General features: G+C 41.9%; 1 protein-coding gene across 11 annotated transcripts in view; it reads left to right on the plus strand.

Annotated features, from left to right (window-relative positions):
- The window catches only part of RYR1 (ryanodine receptor 1), a 273,212-nt gene that overhangs the window by 166,805 nt on the left and 83,497 nt on the right, over positions 1 to 22,910 (plus strand). For all 11 annotated transcript variants that reach the window (XM_040323298.1, XM_040323302.1, XM_040323300.1 and 8 more), the window contains 21 exons: positions 723 to 943; positions 3,114 to 3,204; positions 3,445 to 3,585; positions 5,135 to 5,298; positions 5,926 to 6,004; positions 6,114 to 6,203; positions 6,335 to 6,478; positions 6,588 to 6,668; positions 9,350 to 9,425; positions 9,892 to 10,015; positions 12,017 to 12,132; positions 12,917 to 12,984; positions 13,445 to 13,566; positions 14,338 to 14,387; positions 14,586 to 14,646; positions 16,420 to 16,658; positions 16,989 to 17,070; positions 17,188 to 17,318; positions 18,159 to 18,476; positions 18,759 to 18,999; positions 20,622 to 20,709. In XM_040323298.1, the coding sequence (XP_040179232.1) occupies positions 723 to 943; positions 3,114 to 3,204; positions 3,445 to 3,585; positions 5,135 to 5,298; positions 5,926 to 6,004; positions 6,114 to 6,203; positions 6,335 to 6,478; positions 6,588 to 6,668; positions 9,350 to 9,425; positions 9,892 to 10,015; positions 12,017 to 12,132; positions 12,917 to 12,984; positions 13,445 to 13,566; positions 14,338 to 14,387; positions 14,586 to 14,646; positions 16,420 to 16,658; positions 16,989 to 17,070; positions 17,188 to 17,318; positions 18,159 to 18,476; positions 18,759 to 18,999; positions 20,622 to 20,709 (2,727 nt within the window). The remainder of the gene's footprint in view (positions 1 to 722; positions 944 to 3,113; positions 3,205 to 3,444; positions 3,586 to 5,134; positions 5,299 to 5,925; positions 6,005 to 6,113; positions 6,204 to 6,334; positions 6,479 to 6,587; positions 6,669 to 9,349; positions 9,426 to 9,891; positions 10,016 to 12,016; positions 12,133 to 12,916; positions 12,985 to 13,444; positions 13,567 to 14,337; positions 14,388 to 14,585; positions 14,647 to 16,419; positions 16,659 to 16,988; positions 17,071 to 17,187; positions 17,319 to 18,158; positions 18,477 to 18,758; positions 19,000 to 20,621; positions 20,710 to 22,910) is intronic.

The following is a 22,910-nucleotide window of genomic DNA, read 5'->3' on the forward strand; positions in this document are numbered from 1 at the left end:
CTTTCAAATCTCCGGGTTTTCAAATTGTAATTGTTATTTTCGGATTTTCGAATTTCCAAATCTTAATATTTCAGAATTTTCCGATTTTCGAATTTTCGGACTTTGGTTTCCGGAAAAATTTATTAAATAGGTTTTCCTTAATTCAAATATTTCCAAACTAACAAATTTGTTGAATTTCGTTGAAAAACGATTTCAGAACAAAACAAATTGCACACGTCTAGCAGTGAATTTGTGGCAGAATTTGGAATTCATCGCTAACAAACTTGATACCAAAACAAGCTCTCACCCCTTGTAATCGCTAACAATTGCCAACACCGTGCATTCTTGGTATTTGGGTCATATTTTTAAACTTGTTTTATTTTGCAGTTTCATATGCAGATATTATTATATTATACAGATATTTTAAAACGTACACATTAATGTACAGTCCACAGAAAAAAGTTCTGGCTATTGAGCATTTTGTCAAAGACTAGGAAAGAATATTTTTAAGTGTGATGCAGGAAAACTCTCCATGCTGAATGATGGAGCATTACTGGCATTTCATGACTGCGATTCCTCTGAGAAATAGTTTAAAGGAAAACTAGAGTAAAATGTACCAATATAATGGCATCTAGTCCATAATATGACTGACAGCCAGTGGTCAGAAATTGTATTGACTTTTTTTTTTTCCTTTCATAATATCCGCCCTAATTTTTTTCGTCCTTCTATTCATTAAACCTCAGGCTGCGTTTAGTACCACTGAAATGGCCCTGGCTATGAACCGATACCTTTGCTCTGCAGTCCTTCCATTGATCACCAAGTGTGCTCCTCTGTTTGCTGGTACCGAGCACCGTGCTATTATGGTGGACTCCATGTTGCATACCATTTACCGCCTGTCTCGTGGACGTTCTCTTACCAAAGCCCAGAGAGATGTCATTGAGGAATGTCTGATGGCACTCTGCAGGTAAGGCACTGCATGTACATATACCTAGTGGTTAAGAAGCACTGGTATAGAGTCCAGTGAGGGAGGAAAATTCATACCTTAAAGTGGAGGTCAGCCAAAAAAAATAACCAGCAGCTACACATACTTCAGCTGCTGGCTTTTCATAATGGGACACTTACCTGTCCTGAAGTGCAGCGATATCGGCACCGCAGCTGCTGATTCCATCAGCTGTCAGGTGCTGCCACCGCCATTTCGGGTAGGGGGACCCGGTAGTGTAGCCTTTCAGCTTTACGCTGGGAACCCTACTGCGCATGCACAAGGCCCGCTCCTCTGTCCTACTGGCCCGCAGCCGGGGGAGGAGGAGGGTGCACCAGCCGGGACGTCAATACCCGTGGCTAAGTTTCCAGGAAGTGGGAAAGGATACCTGTCAAAGACGGGTATACTGTCCCCCCTCCCCCCGAAAGGTGCCAATTGTGGCACTGGAGGGGGGGGAAGAATCAGATGAGCGGAAGTTTTCACTTTTGGGTGGAACTCCGCTTTAAGTTGTGAACTCACCAGCTTTTTTGTTAGAATTGTGCTTCTGATGGGCTTGATGTTTATGTACCAATGTAAGAAATTGCTTTTATAACTGTATGCATTGAAATTATTTATCATAGCTGGTTAAAGCTCATCAATATACAGAGAAGATACCTAACCATTAAAGTGTTTCGGGTTTGTCTTCTGCCTAAGCTCAAGGCAAAATAACTCTACTTTCTGGACTGTGGGGCTAAAGGAGGTAAATGTAAAGGGCCGCCCGATATACAGTTGATGTGAAAAAAAAAAAAACCATTTATTGAGGATATAAATGATAGAATAAAGCCAACGCGGTTCGGGCACATAGGACTCCACCCTTCCACAGGGCTGCTAATTGAATATAGTTGGAGGATGGGGTCTGTCGGAGACCTGAACATCGGTTCGGAGATTGTCCGACTGTCAGCCCGAGCTGGAGAGGCAGCATCTCAGAACAATCTCCTAACTGATGTTCAGGTCTCAGATAGACCCCATCAGGATCCTTTTCCAACTATAATCAATTAGCAGTCCTGAGGAAGAGGGGAGCCCTTTGTCCCCTGAAACACGTTGGCTTTATTCTATCATCTGTATTCTCAATAAAGTGTTTTTTATTTACATCAACTGTACATTGGGTGCTCCTCTGCATTCACCTCCTTTGATCACTACAAGGAGCGACGACCAGGCCAGATCCTGAGGTAGCAGCCCAGGCCCATAACAGGGATTACCATCTCCATAAAAAAAACAGATTAGGTTTCCTTCCAGAAATGAATGCCTATCTGCCCTCTCTGACCTTTTTGCCACAACCAGTGACCAATCAAGTCAGTCCAGCGCGATCTCCACCCTCATAAAACAAATGTGGGGGTAAAGGGGATTTTTATTTACCAGAATCTTTTAGTTTTCATTCTTGGAAATTTGTACACATTTTTCGTTTGAGTTTTTGAGTGTCTGTCTCAGAACAAAGATGCCAAATTGCATTGTATGCAAGCTTAGGGGGTCCTACCCCACACAGTCCTGATCTGACAACACTCATGTAAATAAAAGCCGGCAGCTGTGTGTACAGACCCATAGGAGTGCTGCACTGACGGGGAAGCTGAAGGGAGAGAGAACTCCGCCCCGCCTCCTCCCGGATCTCTCCTTCACTCATGCACACTTTAGTACTCGGCTGTGGCGGTTGTGTTTTCTCCCCCTGTCCTCCCTCCTCTTAGTGCAGCTTCTTTATTCTGTTAACACTGCTGCTGGCTTCTAAATAAAGGAGCTCTGCACTGGTAGGAATGAGGAGGAGGTGAGCGAACACAGCCCGCAACTCCTCCCAGCTCTCCACTGCTCTCCTTGTCGCTCCCAGCGCTTGGCTGACGGGAGTAGTAATGCTGCTGTCACTACTCTACTCATAGCCATGTAATTAGAATGGGGGTTCCCCATCCCTACACTATATCTCTGCGCCCGGGGCAGCTAGTCCTTCTGCCCACCCCTTGTTCTGGCTCTAATAAGGCTGCATTATTCTAACTGTCCAAGAGAGCAATAATTCCTCTAAATTTACTTTTTAAAGTATGTTTATTTCTTAAGTAGATTTTTTTGTTTTTGTTTCATTGTCAGCATTTCTTTCCTAAATGAGAGTGTTGAAGTGTTGTATCTCTCTTTCTAGATTCCTCCGTCCTTCTATGCTGCAACACCTTTTAAGAAGGCTTGTCTTTGATGTGCCAATTCTAAATGAGTTCTCCAAAATGCCATTAAAGGTGAGATCTCTTTTAAAACATTTGGGGTGGGGGTTTATTTTGAGGAGGTGGGGCCAGCCCACTAATACACTCACTCAAGCCCACCTTTCTGGAAAGCAACTGTGTTTCTAATTTAACACACAGGGTTTAAATGAAAAACTTGTCAACAAAGTCAGTCCTTTAAATTTTCCATTCAAGACTTGATTGATCGAACTGTACCTGCTATGGCTCACATGGTAATCCTTTTTGATTTTTTTTTAGCTCCTCACTAATCACTATGAGCGTTGCTGGAAATATTATTGTCTTCCAACTGGTTGGGCCAACTATGGTGTGTCATCAGAAGAAGAGCTTCACCTTACCCGGAAACTCTTCTGGGGTATATTTGAGTCTCTTGCTCACAAGGTAAAGTGAAAATATTTGAAGTCTTCATTTATGTTTAACCGGTATATTCATAAGTTCTTTCAATGCTGTTACATAGTTGCATAGTGGGTGAGGTTGAATAAAGACCATAGTCTATCCAGTTCAACCTGTGCAGGTTTACGTGTGTCAATGTCTATAATTATTTCTGATATCCCTGTATGTTGTGTTCTTTAAGATGCAAGAGTCTCTTAAAAATATCCATACTCCCCCCTGCCACCACAAATTGTGGAAGGGAGTTCCACATCCTTATTGTCCTGACAGTGACCGTTTCGTTGCCCTTCTTTGGACTCTCCGTAACACAGCCATAGATATAAGTAAAAACCTAACAATGGTTCTAATCCTTCCTCACTTTATCCTAAGAAAAACTGGATGGCAATACATTTTACGCTAACCTTAATTCATGCAAAAACATCATCTGAACCTGTCCTAAAAGGTCAAAGCGCCCATTCATGAACGAACACACATTTGGAAGTACGAGTTAATTTTCACTTCTTTTCTTCTAGTCTAAAACGCTTTTTTTAAGGATAATTTTTTTTTGTCAAAATGTACTAAACTGTAGCAGGGGAGTTTACAGACATTAAGTAAAGCAGTATATTTTTGTGCCACTGAATCGGATGTCACCGATATTCTAATACAGCACAGTTCTTCATTCCCTGTCTGTCACTGGCTCTGCCACAAAGTTGAAGACAACGTTTAGAATGCAGTCTTAAGGACTTATCTACTCAAGATGACATCAAATCTATAACCTCTTCAAGGAACACTTTCATTTGCAGACAAGCTCATAATAAATTCTGAAAGTTGGCATACCACGTTTTACCTTTGGAACTGAGGTGACATACTTTGCATCAGCCTTTCTCAAACTTTTTTAACATGCAGGAACCCTTGAAATACCCCAAATTAATTGGTTAGCCATTTTGAGTATTGTAGCTGTAATTGCATCTTTTATGCTTTTTAATGTCATTATTTTTTTTCTTAAAGTGGATGTAAACCCTCCATACACCCAGTGAAGTGAATAGCCTCAGATGATACACAGAGATGAACCAAATCTCCCTACATTTTACATGTATATCTGCTGTCTTTACATTTATATACTGTTTAGAAAGTTCAGATTATGTTAGGAAATTTTCTCTTTCTGGTTAACACAGAGTGTGATGTCTGGGCATACAGCCAAGATAGCTAAAATTGCTGATTGGAGGAAAGGCACACACCCCCTCTCATCATAGGCAGAGACTCTCAGAGGTATTTTGTAACAGGGTCAACTCCCTGCTAATCTATTTATAGCAACATTCCCCCACAGACATTTCAGGCTGCTTTTATCTGATGTGTGCAAGAATTTGTCAGGAGCTACCTGGCTGATAACAGAGGAATGGGTCAGGAGAAAGCTATGGGACTTGGCTCTTTGAAGAGAGATAAAATTCTGCAGATATATGTGCCTAGCTCAAATTTCATGAATTGGGTTTACATCCACTTTAAATATAAACACCGACATACCACTTTCTAGTACTGTTACCCTTAAACAATCTTTTTGCAGAAATTTGATGCCGAGATCTATAAGATCACCATGCCATGCTTGTGTGCCATCGCGGGAGCCATCCCACCTGACTATGTGGATGCCAGCTACTCCTCCAAGACTGACAAGAAGGCATCTGTGGATGCTGAAGGCAACTTTGATCCCAAGCCAGTAGAAACACTAAAGTAAGACGAGCAATCATCTAAAAAGAGTAGCAGAGGAGGAAGGGCTATTTAGGATACTGTTTTAGAAGATTCTATAGAGTTGTGGTGAGGGATTGCCAAATTTGAAGTGGGTTTACACCATGGTAAAAGATGAGTGTGGTATGGTAAAGGGTATAGTCTATTGTGACACACCTTCACATCTTTCAGCATCAGCTTCCTTTGCAGCTCTAGTCATTCAGTCACATGACATCTCAGAGTCGCAAAGAAAGTCCATGCTGAAAGATTTCCTTTCCATGATGCTGTGATGGCGAGGCTTAACATGTAGCTATATAACTTCTAGCACAATTTCCTGAGTGGGTGAACCGCTCTAAATTATTTCTGAATGGTAAAGTAACTCCACTCTGAACTACTAACCCAATATTTCTTATTAGTACTGGCCTGGGGGGTGAATTCCCTTTTGCCCGCTAACTCAGTCCTCCCCTGATGCTCTATAGGAGCATGCCCAATGATGCCATTGAATTCAGGGTGACACATAATTGGGGCACCCTCTGTAGAAATGGTATACTGCTGGTTAATAATCTATCCAGTTTCTCTAATGCATCTCACTTGCTGTATTTCAGTTATAACAATATCAATTATCTTTTACAGTGTTATCATTCCTGAAAAGTTGGATGGCTTTATCAACAAGTATGCAGAGTACACCCACGACAAATGGGCATTTGAAAAGGTAAGAAAATCGTTTTTATTGCAAGGGGACCATGGTATTGGGAGATATATGCTGTTATTAGAGCTCATTGCTACTAAGAAATCTGATTCCTTCCCTTTTAACTTGATAGATACAAAATAATTGGTCCTATGGCGAAACAATTGACGAAGAGGCAAAAACTCATCCAATGCTACGGCCATACAAAACCTTCTCTGAAAAGGTAAGATCTATACAAAGTCCAATAAATTTATCAGGTGATGAGGGTTTTTATCTTTATATATCTTTGATGGTGGCATGTCATTTTTAACTGACGCATGAGCTGACATTTGTGCCATGCTGTTTTCTTTACAGGACAAGGAAATCTATCGCTGGCCAATCAAAGAGTCTTTGAAAGCTATGATTGCTTGGGAATGGTTGGTAGAGAAAGCCAGAGAAGGAGAGGAAGAAAAAACTGAGAAGAAGACAAAAAGTAGAAAAATCTCCCAGACAGCCCAGGTTAGAACATATTTTGTAATCACAGTTATAATTCCTTTTCATTAACCGTGTGTCCATCTTTTGTAATATATATTTGCTTGAAAATTTTCCATATTATTCATTATTTCAGCAAACCTATGATCCTTCGGTGCAGACCTTTAGTCCAACCCCAATTGATTTGACTGGACTCACTCTTTCCAGAGAGCTGCAGGTAATGGCCTAATAGGCACATATTATATTATTTTCTTGTATTGATAAGAGTCTGTGATAGACCTGGGAACAATCTGAATGCAGATGTTGTAAGAAAAATGCAACTGATGGTACAAGGAACTTATAAGATGTAGAAATTTAGTACAAAGAAATCAAAAAAGGTTTATTGCTTCAGAAACGTTATCTGTTATCTTGCAAAAACAAATGGCAAGATTTAAAAAATTATTGATTAAAGCAGTGATCTCCAAACTACGACCCAGGGGCCCAATGCAGCCCTTTGCTTGCTTTTATCTGGCCCTTGGAGCACTATTTTATTCACGGACACCAATGAAGGGCACAATTTCTCCTAATGACACCAACAGTGGGGCACAATTCCCACCAATGACATCAATAATAGGGCTCAGTTCTCCCGCAATGACATCAACAATAGTGCCCAATGACACCAATGATGGGGCACAATTTTTCCCAATGGTATGAACAATGGGGCCCAATGAGACCAATGATGTGGCATAATTCCTCCCAATGACACCAATGAAGGGGGATTGTTCACTCCCACTGATGCTGTAACATTTTGTACTTCTGATGGCCACAGTCCAGCCCTCCCAAAGTCTGAAGGACAATAAACTGGCCCTTTGTTTAGAAAGTTTGGAGACCCCTGGATTAAAGCAATGAGCCATTGGAATTGTTTTACTAAAGGCAAGAAGGCTTTTGCCTATGCAGGGGAATTTTCCCCAAGGGCTTACCGAATGAGGTGAAGCTCTGATGTCTTCCATCATCCAATCACAAGCAAAAATACGGTTTATTTTTTCCTTGAACGTGATTGGGCATTCTTTGCAAAGTGAAATGTTAGCACATTCACTAAGCTCTGGGGAACATTCACTTGCAAGGTGCAATTTCTCTGGCAAAGTAAAAGCCCAAGTGCCTTTAGTAAATTAACTCCATTGCTGAATCGTTTATGTCTGGCTAATATATTATATATACTATATACATTAAATATATATTAAAGTTCAATTAGACTGACCAGGAGTTGTGTCAGTGGTTGTCGTGCTAATCTTAGTAGCCATTCTTTACAGAGCTGCTGACTTCTGAGAGAGTCCGTGCCTTAATTGCTGCTGGCCATTACATGCAAGCCAGGTTAAACAAGTGTAGCACTACCCCCGAAGACGCTGCTGGTTTGATTTGGGTGGCACGTTACCTCTGTCTTCTCGCCGTCTAGGGTACTGAATGAGAACTGTAATAAAGTCAATGTCCACACAACAGGTGTCCTTTCTGTGCTTTTATTACCCAGCTGGGTAAAATCGATAGAAGTAGGTGAAGGGATAGAAGAATTGGAAAATGGCGGATTAAGGGTTAACTGGTGCGGAAACAGTCCTGCTTCCAATGACAAATCTCTTCACCACTCTAGCCAGAGTGGGTACAGTGCACCTGGACAGGCCTCTCTCACCAGCCCAGCAGCCAGAGTGTCACTCGGAGCTTTAGGTCAAAGACTCTGCCACAGACCCTCCTAAAGGTGGAGACAATCTCGGTCCAAAATCCCTCTCAACTGGATTCAGCACCCGGATCTCCTTCAAACAGGATCAATTACATCAATAACTCATAGGCGACCACCGTCCAGCCTCTCAGGTATGGAGTGTCCTTCGATGAGCAGATAGGCCTCTCCTGAGACACCATCCTCGTGCTCTGTGTCCCTTTAGACAGGTTCTCCATCGACCGGCTTCCTCCACATTGGACAGACAGCACAGGACCACTTGTAAATTTGTAGACTCAGTCTGCTTACTGAACCTACGAGGTAGATCAATGCTCCGGACCAACGTGGTCCTGGAGCCAGGAACACAGCAACACACACACACCCTGGCCAGGAGGGCCACACACGGGGGTGGCGGGACGACTGCCCAGGTGGTAGGCGTGAAGCGGCGACCACCCGAACCAATGGCATCTGCCCCTTAAATACCCCTCCCAGCATGCACAGCGAGGCGATCAAGCCTCCTGATTGGCTGCCGAGGAGAAGTATCCACATGACCCTGATTCCACTGGTGCCCCCTACTTTCTGGGGGGTGACTGAAGCACAGCCAGGTCTGGAACAGAGGCCTCAAATTTAACCAAATTAACATGGTCAGAGCCAATTAACTCTCTGACCCCCTTCTAAATTTACAATAGCACCTGCTAGAAAAGTAGCCAGGAGATACACAAGAAACTACTAATGCAAGTAGCTAGTTAGTATTTAACCATTTGGCCAACTCATTGCTTTGATGTATGAGCCAGGTAAAATGAGCACCAAATCTGTATTTCTACAATTAAGAGCCATCTCCCCCTATAAGTATCCTGGTCAGATCTCGATCATTGCAGAAGTTTTTGTAACTTTCAATCATAAAAAAGGATGACAGCAACAAACCATAATCTTTTATTGTGCTGAAATGGGGTACGCACAGGGCATTGCAAATTTCTGATGCATTTCACGCTAAACAATTGTGTCACTCTCTCAAAACTGAAGCAACCAGCAATGAACTTACTACACACCATGGGGAGTCCACTAAAATTCCATGTGTAGGTGAATTCAGGTGGGGAGATCCTTCCTGTAGTGATAAAAGAAGCCGTCGCGTGTTCCAGTGTGCCAGTATCTGAGTGGAGATTTGCATCTTGGAATTATGTAAGCCATATATTGCATTCTTTCTCTCACTACAGTCAATGGCTGAGCAGCTGGCTGAGAATTATCACAACACCTGGGGTCGTAAGAAGAAGGTGGAGCTTGAGGCAAAAGGTAAGCACCAAACCCATATACTTATCACCCCTTCATTTATCCTTGTGGACAGCAATATTGTAATAGGTAATTGCCATGGGTATGATCTAAGAGCCAACAAACACTTAACGTCAACAGTTCAATTCTGAAATTTTAGTAAAGCAGTGACAATAAGGCAAAGCATTAAAATGCCTGTATGTACCATTGAATGTCACCTTGAACACCCTGGGAACCCCAAAGCCCAGGGTCTCTGATATGCAGATATCCAATTGCCTTCACAAAGTTCAAGGTTGACCCACCCCCTACAGTCTGCCGACTAGCTATTAGTTTAATGTATTCAATAAGATGCTGGGTGCCAGCTCTGATTGGTTTGGTGATTTGGTATTTATTGTTGCATGTTTATTGCAGCCAGTGCTTATGGTTTGTATTAGCAGTGTTACCAGTATTCTGTATATAAATGTATCTTCTTTATTATACATTATCACAGGAGGGGGAACTCACCCATTGCTGGTACCCTATGACACTCTGACTGCCAAAGAGAAGGCCCGTGACAGGGAAAAGGCACATGAGCTGCTGAAGTTTCTTCAGCTCCAAGGTTATGCTGTAACAAGGTATGTAGTATGGACAAGTCATACAAAATATTTAAGCAAAGAAAAATCCAGAATTTTGACTCTCAACCCTCCCGATTTGATGGCGCACTTCTTCCGATCTGATGCTTACCCGCGTGCACATCCTGTGGACTCTGCCCCCCCCCCCTTTCTCCCGTCCTCTCTCCTCATTCTTCTCCTCTATACTGGACCTTCCTTTTCTCGTCCCTTTTCAACATTTCCTTCTTCCTCTTTTGCTACGTTTTATATATTCCATAATTTTTTTAGGTATAGACCCAGCCGAGATGTAATTGAAACATCATATCTTTAATGTACCTTCTATTTCTGTTAATTTTAAATAAGGTATTTTGCCTGATGGGGAAACCCCTGGCCGTGCAGCTTCGCTGACATAAGTCCAGGCAATATAAATGGTTCATTCTGGTCACTCTACCCGCCCAAGGACATTTTGGTGGGCAAATCTTGGTCTTCTGTTTCTCCATTTAATTTTATGGGATATTAGGTTTGTTACCTGCTTGATTGTGTGATACATGCCTCTACATGCCGTTATGTATTATTTTTGTCCTATTTCCTTGTTTGTCTACCACGCAATGTAACCATCTGAGGAAATTGTTGTTATATGTTGGATTTCATGCCAATAAAGCTTTTTGTAAAAGAAAAATCAAGAATTTTGAAAGGTAAAGTGCCTAAAAGGGGCCTCTGAGAAATGGTAATCAACAGATTATTATTATTATTATACAGGATTTATATAGCGCCAACAGTTTACGCAGCACTTTACAATATAAAAGGGAGACAATACAGTTAAAATACAATAACATTCAAGAGGATTAAGAGGGCCCTGCTCAGAAAAACTTACAATCTAATAGGGTGGGGCAGGTGGTACAAAAGGTTGTAACTGTGGGGAATGAGCTGATGAAAGGGGTAAAAGATTCGTTGGAGACGTGATAGCTGAGTTTTCAGGGATCGCCTGAAGGTAGCAAGAGTAGGGGATAGCCAGACAGGTTGAGGTAGTGAGTTCCAGAGGATGGGAGAGGCTCTGGAGAAATCCTGGAGACAAGCATGGGAGGAGGAGACGAGAGAGCTTGACAGTAGTAGGTCTTGAGAAGAGCGGAGAGGACGGTTTGGGTCATGTTTGGAGACAAGATTGGTGATGTAGCTCGGGGAAGAGGTGTGGATGGCTTTGTAGGTTGTGGTTTAGTGTTTTGAATTTAATTTGCTGGGTGATCGGGAGCCAGTGCAGGGATTGGAGGAGGGGTTTGGCAGACACTGAGCGGTTGGTAAGGTGGATAAGTCTGGCAGCAGCATTCATGGTAGACTGAAGAGGGGATGGCCTATAGAGAGGCAGGCCAATAAGAAGGGAGTTGCAATAGTCAAGACGAGAGATAACAAGGGAGTGAATGAGGAGTTCGGTGGTTTCATTTTTTAAAAAGGTGCAAATTTTAGAGATGTTATGGAGGTAAATTCTACAAACTTTTGACAATGATTGGACTTGAGGCTGAAATGACAAGTCAGAGTCTAGGATTACACCTAGTACCCTGGCGTGAGGGGAGGGACTGATGGTTGCATTGTTGATTTTGATGGAAAAGTCATGGAGGGGGGCACGGGCAGGGGGGAATATTAGTAACTCAGTTTTAGAGAGATTTAGTTTAAGGAAGTGGTGCGACATCCATGCTGAGATATCAGTTAGTAAGTTAGTAATGCGAGAGGAGACTGAAGGAGTGAGGTGAGGAGTAGACAGATTTGGGTGTCATCGGCGTATAAGTAGTATTGAAAGCGGTGGGTGGTTATCAAGTGACCAAGGGAGGAGGTGTAGATAGAGAAGTGGTCCAAGAACAGAGCCTTGGGGGCTCTGTTCAGATGATCTAAACATCCTGTTTCCAGTTTTTCGAGGTACTTGTTGTAATCAGTTGTAGACTACAAAAAATAATATAAGACCAAGATAATAGAAGATGTTGAAGTGGAATCTTCAGACAATATGTACTGACATCTCAATTCATTTTTATACAGGGGTTTGAAAGACATGGAGCTTGACACTTCATCTATTGAGAAACGTTTCGCTTATGGATTCCTTCAGAAACTTCTGAAACTAATGGATTCAGCACAGGAGTTCATTGCTCATCTGGGTATGAGGATTTTTTTTCAGGGCCAAAGTATACGGCATAGCACCAAACAAAACTCACAAGGAGGAATGTATGCAATAGGCATAATATTTCTCTTGCTTGTGGTGTCACAGACGTTTCCAGCTTGGTCATTCTTGCCTTTCTTTTGCCACCATTCGCAGATTACTGAAGATAACTTTTAGTTTAAAATGGTATGGTGCTCTATATTAAAAAATAACCTTTTAATAAAGAATCGGATAATACAAGTATGCCTTACCTAAAAACAAAACAAAAATGTGCTCTTGCCATTTTTGCTTTAACATCCCCTTCCCAGAAGAAATGTATTCACCTTCATATTTCTCCCCTGCCACTCTGTTTAATGCCAGGGGCTGAAGGAAGTACAGACAGTCCCCTTGTTACAAACAAGATATGTTCTGTAGGTTTGTTCTTAAGATGAATCTGTATATAAACTGGAACAGGTACATTTTATTAACCACTTCACCCCCGAAAGGATTTACCCACTTCCTGACCAGGCCATTTTTCGCATTACGGCACTGTGTTACTTTAACTGACAATTGCACGGTCATGCAACATTGTACCCAAACAAACTTGAGGTCCTTTTTTTTCCCCCCACACATAGAGCTTTCTTTTGGTGGCATTTGATTACGGTTTCTATTTTATTTATAACAGTTATATGACTGTCCTTATTGTATAGGTGTGATCTTGGCTATGACCTTTATTGCATCCATAGCAGGGATTCTCCATGTATATTCAAACTCTAAACTCATGTCCTCTTCTGTGTTTTTAGAGGCCGTTGTAAGCAGTGGAAGGGTAGAGAAGTCTCCACATGAACGGGAAATCAAGTTCTTTGCCAAGGTGAGATTGTGTCTTGTGTCCTGTAATTTTTCCGCTGCAAGAAGAGACAGACTACGGCTTCTTACAAAGTAATTCTATTGATACAATTGGTTCTGGCAGACTCTGTATATTGATTAAAAAATGTGGATGCATTTTCAAAAGCGCTACCACTGTTTATAATAGTGTCACAGGATGTTCAATTGGCAAGGGTTACATTTTGGCTTTCCTTTGTATCAGCTGCTGGGTTTGGAGTTATGAGGATGTGGTCTTTTTTTTTCTTTTTGGTTGAACTTGGTGGACCTGTATCTATTGCAACCTGACCAATCTTGTACACTATTTTGAAAAAAAAAATCTGTTGCACATCCTCCGTATTCTTTACTTTTTAAATGAAAAATATTCTTCTCTTTTTTTACCTCTGCTGTGAATATACGCTAAGTTTGTGAATGGCCTACAACCAATGACACCGGTCTTCCTCCCATAGATCCTTCTTCCACTGATCAACCAGTACTTCACGAACCATTGTCTCTACTTCCTGTCCACACCAGCCAAAGTCCTGGGCAGCGGGGGTCATGCCTCCAATAAGGAGAAAGAGATGATTGCCAGGTCAGCATGGGGCAATATTACAAGTGTTGTACACAACTGAGGTCATATTGGTGTATAAAATGAAAGATTCTTTGGGGTAGAAAAATAATCAATTTAGTATCTAATATAGCAATCACAAAATTTTAATAGCAAGAGGAAAACTCACACAAGCTCTACCGCTATATTGTATAGATGGTGTGTAGAGTAGTCGGTGCTCTGGCTAATTAAGTTCACAAGTGATCCATGGAAAGTACAGGCCGGCAACGTGACAGCTTATCCATAGAAAATATTTATTGAAGCATTACAGCAGTAACATCATCCAAAAAGCTGACGCATTTCGGCCTTAGGACTTCATCAAAGCAAGATTACATTAGGATGGATGAGCGTGAGGCACCTGGATCATGAGTTTTCTTGTGCTGTATTTAGGGTGTAGGTTAAGGGTTCAGTTCAGGAAAGACTTGGGGGTTAAATGTAAGCGTTTGAATGAAAATAATGTATCTATGCTGAAATGTTTTAGACAGAATAGGAAATGCGATCTGTGTCCAATTGATGAATTTAATTTTAAAGGTTCAACAGTTGCCTGGACAAACCAGAAAATAGGAATTGGCAAAGTTTTGTTGTTTGATTTTGAATCACAGCAGTAAATATTAAATTGAGCCATGTGAAAGGCTTGGCATGTCATAAGATGCACATTTGCTGGAAGTTTCCTCTGGATTCACTGAAATCCTGTATTCTAATTCTCTTTCACTTTCTCTCCATATCCTTTGTATCTGTCTTTCTTACTCTCCTCAGCCTGTTCTGTAAGATTGCTGCTCTTGTACGTCATCGCGTTTCCTTATTCGGTAAGGCGGTTTGTTGCTGTTCACACTTCTTTTTTTTCTTTAACTTTTACGGCATGAACTGGTTAAAGCAGTATACTTTTTTTGTGTTCTCTGTAATGGTCAATTGTGGACTTTTTTGAAGAGGCTGGAAGGATTAAATAAAGTTGATGTCAAGATTTAGAATTTTGTTTAAAATTAACTTCTGCCATGTTTCCCCAGGAAATGATGCCTCTGCAGTGGTTAACTGTCTACATATCCTAGCTCGTTCTCTGGATGCCAGGTAAACGCATACATATCACAGGCTTTATATATAAAAACATGTTTGTGATGCTTATAGCAAGGAGACCACTGTCTTTTTCTCCCATGCCTTTACATCAGGGGGCAGCAGTACTAAAATCCCATGTTGGCATGATGACACACCTCAAGGGAATGTGTCAATGCCAGCCAGGGCTCATGGGAATTTTGATTAAATGACCCTGGTCATTATCCAACACAAAACAATAGTGCCATCTGATGAAGACGAGGTGACGGTGATGGATTAATGGTGAATATTGCAGCATAAGATGCTTTTTTTATTAACGGCGTAGCCCCCCCCCCCCCCCCCCCCCCACAGCTGTCAAAGCCAAGAGGTAGCAGCTCAATGGGAGCTCTATTTGGTTTTTACTTTTTGACACTTTTTTGGGTGAATGGGTAGGGGTACAATGTACCCGATACCCATTGACATGGGGGGGGGGTCCTAGGATCTGGGTGCCCCCTTGTTAAAGGGAGCCTCCAGATTCCTATAAGCCCCCCGGCCGCAGACCCCGACAACCACTGGCCAGGGTTGTTGGGAAGAAGCTCTTGTCCCCATCAGCATGGGGACAATGTTCTTTGGGGGCACCCTCTACATGTTGAGTGCAAGTGGCCTGATATGGTTCAGAAGGGGGGGAGCTTGCTCGCCCCCCCCCCCCCTTCCTGGCCTGCCAGGCTTCTTGCTCGGATAAGGGTCTGGTATGGATTTTGGGGGGGACCCCACGCTGTTTTTTCTTAATTCTGTCATAGAGTTCCCCTTAACCACTTCAATACACTGTATTATATATTCTGCACTGCATTATATACCCTGCACTGTATTATATACTACACTGATGGCACTATATAATCTCCACTGTATTATATATACTATACAGACTGCACTATATGCTCTGAACTGTATTCTATATACTATACGGACTGCACTGTATACTCTAAACTGTATTCTATATATTTTGTACTATACAGACTGCACTTTATACTCTGCACTGTTTTATACATATATATATATATATATATATACTATACAGACTGCACTATATACTCTGAACCGTATTGTATATACTCTACGGACTGTATTATATACTGTATACTATACAGACTGCACTATATACTCTGAACTGTATAATATATACTACACTAACTGTACTATATACTCTGAACTGTATTACATACTACACTGAGTGACTGCACACTACACCACTTGCCTAATCTTCATTAATTTATTATATACATGTAAGCAGAAGCCTTATATAGTGTGGGGCGTGGACTTGGCTCCTGAGCCATGATTAGCCAGTCGCATCCTGCCTTTGGCCAATCATGGCTCTCACAGCACATCGCGCTGTGATTGGCGAAAGCATGCAGGTCAGGTCCATGCTTTGGCCAATCAGCAGCCGTCAATGCACTGCGATCACGCAGTGCATTATGGGGCGCTCTGCAGTGGGCAAACTTGTGGTGAGCGACCCATATGTTCGTTTGTTACGTTCTACTCGAGCATCAGGACTGTCCCTAGTTTTTACCTTGGTATCAATGCATTCCCCTAGCCAGCACTATTACTGTTCATCTTATCCGTGGGATTTTATACCATTCATACCCTTTTCTCTGCAGGATTGTGCAATTATAACATTGTGAAACCTTGGTTTCCTGATGGTTTTATGTGCTCTTGACTTATCCTCTTCTATCATATCTTTGTTACTTATTGACTTAACCTCTTATATCAAAAACCTATTTTCTAGGCTAGTGACACTCTCTCCTCTCCTTGCAGGACAGTCATGAAATCTGGCCCAGAAATAGTAAAGGCCGGTTTGCGTTCCTTCTTTGAGGGAGCATCCGAAGACATAGAAAAGATGGTTGAGAACCTAAAGCTGGGGAAAGTATCTCAATCTCGCACTCAGGTGAAGGGTGTAGCCCAGAATATCAATTATACCACCGTAGCCCTTTTGCCAGTTCTTACATCACTCTTCGAGCACATTGCACAGCACCAGTTTGGAGACGATGTCATATGTAAGTTGATACTTTCCCAATATAAAGTTTATAATGAATTTATGCAGTAGTGCATGTTTTTGATTTGTGAAAAAATTGACTCCCTAATATCAGACATATATATATCTATAGGTGTAACGGTAGTAAAAGCATGTACTTTGCCCTATAAATACATTCTTGTATTGTATATGTACTTATGAGGTATTTTTGACATGGACATCACTTATTCAAATATCAGTTCCCACGCAGGCACTGTATATGAATAGCATTCCCATGTTCCTTTTATGTTATCTAGCTATAATAAGATATTGGCTCTCTACAAATAGATATTCTTTTCTTTTTTCATTTCAGTGGATGATGTACAGGTTTCCTGCTACAGAACACTGTGCAGTATCTACTCTCTGGGTACCACCAAGAACCCTTATGTTGAAAAGTAAGCGCAAAAGTGTTTTATACCACTACTTGGCTGCACATTGATTCACCCATGTATATGGATTGTCTTTGTGGAAAAAAAATCTTTACCTAATGCTTCTTACTTGCTTATTTTTAGACAACGCCCAGCTTTGGGTGAATGTTTGGCAAGACTTGCTGCTGCCATGCCTGTGGCCTTCCTGGAACCCCACCTGAATGAATACAACATCTACTCTGTCTACACCACCAAGACTCCTCGTGAACGTGCCAGTGAGTATGAGGACTGGGCAGTAGTATGATCCCATCCTGAAATAATATTTTAGTTAGGTGGGGATGCTGGTGGTTGAATCTCTCACCACCTCTTTTTATATAGAATCTTGAAGACTTCATTGTTGAGACGTCTCCTTCAATTACCCCTCCCTTTTCTTTCCCTCCATCTTCCATTTCAATTTCCCAAAATACCATATTACTAAGGTTTCTTAATGTGCCTTAGGGGGGAAAAAAAATGTACAGTAATGTTTTTTTTTGCCATTGTTTAAAATGAACTTGAAGCTAAAGGTGGCTAAGGTAAATACTGTTCTGAAGTACAACTCTCTTTGTTATAGTTGGTTAGCTATGGTTGGTTAGCTATGTGTTCATCTCCAAATCGATCCCTTTTGACTATGTGGGACCCCAGATTGTATACAGGGCCTTGACTTATATACAAATTGAGATTAAACCATGCTCCAACCAGGGGCTAAACACTGCCCCCCATTACTCAACTGTTAAATGTCAAAGCCTCTACTGCTAACCAAGGGTCTGGCATTTGAGTAATGAATGTCAGATGGGGCTTCTCTTCCAAGAGGTGCTCAATCTTGACTTAACACATTTTACAGGCCAGGTGAAGGATCCAGTAGTCACTATAGTAGATTAAGGATCCATTAGATGGATACTTGCAGTGACTACAATTATGCCTTTACTTCAGCGCTCTTGTTACCTTTTTGGCCAGGTCAGGCTGATATTAACCATATTTGTTTAGGGTGAAGTTTCCTATAATTCTATTGTTAATGAAAGCCAATACAGCTTGAACTGTACAATCAGTTGTGCCATTTAACATTCTTTCCTTTCTAGTTTTGGGTCTTCCCAGCTCTGTAGAAGAAATGTGCCCAGATATCCCTGACCTGTACACCCTAACAAAAGAAATCAGCATGCTAGCAGAGTCTGGTGCCCGTTACACAGAGATGCCACATGTCATCGAAGTAACTTTGCCCATGTTGTGCAATTATCTTCCTCGCTGGTGGGAACGAGGGCCAGAAAATATGCCAGATGAAGCCACCTGCTGCACCAGTGTTACTTCTGAGCATCTGAATGCCCTCCTGGGTAACATCCTCCGTATCGTTGTCAACAATTTAGGCATAGATGAGGCCTCCTGGATGAAAAGACTTGCAGGTAATCCATAAGACTTTACAGATGCTTTAGAGAAAATATGACCAAATCATAACCCATGAACTATGAATGAGGATTTTATATAAAAATGCCCATGTACTATAATTTAAAAATGTTGATCTAACTTACAATTTTCATATGTTAACTAGATATCTAGTTTTGTGTGCCGTGAGCACAAGGAGACCTGTAAATTAAATGACAGGTGTAATAAAGATTCTTACTGGTTATAGATTAGAAGACGCGGGACTTTGTAAAGTTTTCCATATATTTTCTCTTCTCCATCAGTATTTGCACAGCCCATCGTTAGCAAGGCCAAGCCAGAGCTTCTTCGAACTCACTTTATTCCTACAATGGAGAAGCTGAAGAAACGGGCAGGGAAAGTAGTGGCTGAGGAAGAGCAACTGCGTCTGGAGGCGAAGAGCGAGTCCGAAGATTCTGAGGCTCTAATACGAGATGAGTTCTCTGTCCTCTGCAGAGACCTCTATGCTCTCTATCCTCTGCTGATCCGTTATGTAGACAATAACAGGTACAGTTATATAGGGGGAAGCACAAGAATTTAGAAGGATGGAGGAATAGGATTTGAACTTGGTCTTTATAAAAATAAATGTATTTTTAGATTAATACATCCTATGAAAATTACATAATCTATAATCATGCTTTGGAACCATTAGTTCCTTTCTAAAGATACCTAGAGACAATTTTATGTAAAAGGTGTGCCCATACAGGCAAGCAGAGAGCAAAGGACAAATCACAGCAATCCTATAGAATCCTGCAGATCATTTTTCCCTCATTACTGTGATTACTATGCCTTGTTTCACGTTGGAGGTACATTGCTAAATCAACCTGGAAGTTAATTGGCTTCTGTGCAGAGCTGCACTAGATTTATACTTCCTCCAGTTTTAGTAAATCAACCCCACTGTGTCTCTGTGTAGAATAATCTTGGTGAAGGAGGTGGGACTTTGCGTTTTCCTATTAGAGCTGCCTCCCTAACCTAATTTCTGTCTTGAGCACACTTTGTTATTTCAAGGAGTCTTCTTAGTTCTCATCTTGGACTGCAAAATAAGCATGTTCTATGTTGTAGAGATTGAAGAGCAGGAGGGTTCAAAGAAAATTTTACTTAAAAAATTAGAAAATTTTGTTAATTGAGAGCTACAAGCCGACAGCCTCAAAGACTGTTGGTACTTGTAGTTCCTTCATTCACAGGCATCTGTGAATCAATGACGCAGCTGTGTGGACGGAGCCCCACACGGCCACACTCTTTTCAAATAGTGACAGCAGGTAGGGGGAGAAGATCCCCAGCCTGTTTTCACAGGGAGTGTGGGGATTGGGGAGCTGGTGCAGGATTGGGAACATTTTACATGTTCCACCCTAATAACAGGTGGAACATGTAACATGTTACCGAAGGTGAGCTTATGCTTACCTCTAAGTACAGTAAAACCTTGGTTTGCAAGCATAATTCGTTCCAGAACCATGCTTGTAATCCAAAGCACTTGTATATCAAAGCGTTTTTTTCACAGAGTATAAAAGAGAAGAGAGGCACCTCTAAGTGTAGCAATAAGTTGCTAAATGTTGTACCTTCATTAAATGTAACCATATTGCTACACTTAGAGGCTCCTCTATTCTTTTTTTAATACTCAGTTGTGACATGACACTACTCTTATATCAAGGCAAAATGTATTAAAACATTTTGCCTGTTTTGCAAAACGCTCTCAAACCAAGGTTTTACTGTACATTAGAAAAATACAACTAGGCAGGGCTGACACCCCTCGTTATTTTGTATTTGCTTGGTCGCCTCTTTCCCGAGATTGGGGTCACGCCGCATCCCAGTGACACACAGCGCGCCCGCTGTGCTGCACACCTTCGCGAGCGCACAAGAGAGCAGTGATACTGGGATGACATTTGTCATTCCAGAACGAGAGGGGATCTTGACCACCATAATTTTACTATACGCGGAGATTAAAGGAATAAAACATATGGAATAGTGCATGTTTTGCCGAGATGTGCTAAAACAAAAATACATATCTATATACATGTATGTGTGTATATAATATAATGTATATATATATTTATATAATACATATAATTATTTTGGCATATGTACAGTATACTTTGAGCAGATAGCCATTAAAAATTGTAAATTTTTTGCAGGGCGAACTGGCTGACTGAGCCTAATTGTGATGCAGAGGAATTGTTCCGAATGGTTGGGGAGGTGTTCATCTTCTGGTCAAAATCCCATGTAAGTTATAAATGCTTGTATATAGGGTCCGGTTCTAATGGCCCTGGATATCAGATAAAATAATTTTACTCTACACCAGCTGTCTAATATCATGCAGAGTAATGATTTGAATCTTGGAATACCTTTCCAGCTGTTAAATATTTTTCTGTACCTTTACAACTGAATCTTTGTAAAAAATGTGTAGGCAGATTCTAGAGCGTATTTGTTATGCCCTTATGGACCATTTTTGCCCTTACAGTCAACTGTGTATAAATAACGATTAATTTATAGGGCAAATGCAGATTAATTTTGGGAGTTCTCTGCTCAGCTTGCAATGAAGATCCCAGTGTGCAATGAAATGACCGTAAGCCATTTCAGTACAGGAGAGGAGTCTGTATAATTGTGCAAGACTGAAGGCAAGGCTGGGCTTTAGCTTAAAATAAATGTGTAGACTTGCATATGGAAGATTGCTAACCAGCCTTGTGCTTTACTTGGCTTAATTACTCTTGAAGTCCAATTTCCAAACTGAGAAGGTCCCAAATAATTGATAGTTGTTGCCTTTTCAGTAGTTGAATTCATGCTAACCATAAGACCCCTATCACACTGGGTCGCTTTGCAGGCGCTATAACGCAAAAAATAGCGACTGCAAAGGCGACCTGAAACAGCCGCTGCTGTCTCTCCAGTGTAAAAGCCATGAGGGCTTTCACACTGGAGTGGTGCGCTAGCAGGACGGTAAAAAAAGTCCTGCTAGCTGCATCTTTGGAGTGGTGAAGGAGCGGTGTGTAACGCTCCTCCACCGCTCCTGCCCATTGAAATGAATGGGCGCCACGGCTATACCGCCGGCAAAGCGCCACTGCAGAGGCGCTTTGCGGTGGCTTTAACCCTTTCTAGGCCGCTAGTGGGGGGTAAAATCAGCCCCGCTAGTGGGCGAATAGCTCCACAAAATTGACGGTAAAGCACCGCTAAAAATAGCGGCGCTGTACTGCCGAGGCTGCCTTCACCCCAGTGTGAAAGGGACCCAAGTATCACAGAGCCCTGTAGTTTACATTCCGTAAGTACAGGGTTCTCTTATTTAATGTTATTGTATAAACTCCATATACACTGGTAGCCATGGGGGGGGACGTAGAGGGGCAGTAAACAGTGAGTTGAGCTTTGGTTTTACTGCCCACCTTAACCTAGCCAAAAGCCTCATGTACACGATCGGACTTCAAACAAACTTTTCCGTGGATTTTTGTCTGAAGGGCGTTGGCCGTGAACTTGGTATGCATACGGCAGGACTTTTTCAACAAACTTTCCCAAAATCACGTGGTTTTTCAACTTTTTTCTGCTCTTTGCTGCCACCCTTTGGTCGACGTTTGCTATTTTTGGCATGATTTTAACATTGGTTCTGAACATGCGTGTTTGTACTTTGGACTAAAGCCTGATGGACTTCTGTACACGAGATAGGACTTTGCACCGTAGGACTTTTGTTGCCAAAAAGTTTGTCCATTTGCAGAGCGAACGTTTGTCTGATGAAAACCGAAAAACCGAAAAAGTTTGAAAATCTGCTCATTTTGAAGTTTGTTGTCCAAAAGTCTAAGGCCTCGTACACACGGCCGAGGAACTCGACGTGCCAAACACATCGAGTTCCTCGGCCAGTTCAGCACTGAAGCCGCCGAGGAGCTCGGCGGGGCGAGAGCTCCCATAGAACAACGAGGAAATAGAGAACATGTTCTCTATTTCCTCGTCGAGCTCCTCGTCGGCTTCCTCGGCCGAAAGTGTACACACGACCAGTTTCCTCGGCAGAATTCAGCCAGAAACTCGGTCGGAAGCTGAATTCTGCCGAGGAAACTGGTCGTGTGTACGGGGCCTGACCGTGTGTACGGGCCTTTACAAGACTTTTTCAAGTGAACAAGTGAATCGGAAAAAAACACTGCAAAAGTGCTTTCAGAAGGAGGTCAGGCTGTAAGCAGAGCAACTACTATTAAACCTTGCTGACCTCTACCTCTCCTAGCCATCCATTGAGGGAACAGATTGAAATCTTTTATAGGTATGCTTTAAGCCAGGGATCCTCAAACTACGGGCCTCCAGCTGTTGTAGAACTACTCATCTCATGAGGCATTGTAACTGACATTCACAGACATGACTAGGCATGATGGGAATTGTAGTTCCTGAACAACTGGAGGGCCATAGTTTGAAGACCCATGCTTTAAGCCCACTTATTGCCATTTGTCTTGTGTCCA

Source organism: Rana temporaria, chromosome 9 (genome assembly GCF_905171775.1).
Source record: "Rana temporaria chromosome 9, aRanTem1.1, whole genome shotgun sequence".
In the NCBI taxonomy this organism is placed as follows: Eukaryota; Metazoa; Chordata; class Amphibia; order Anura; family Ranidae; genus Rana; species Rana temporaria.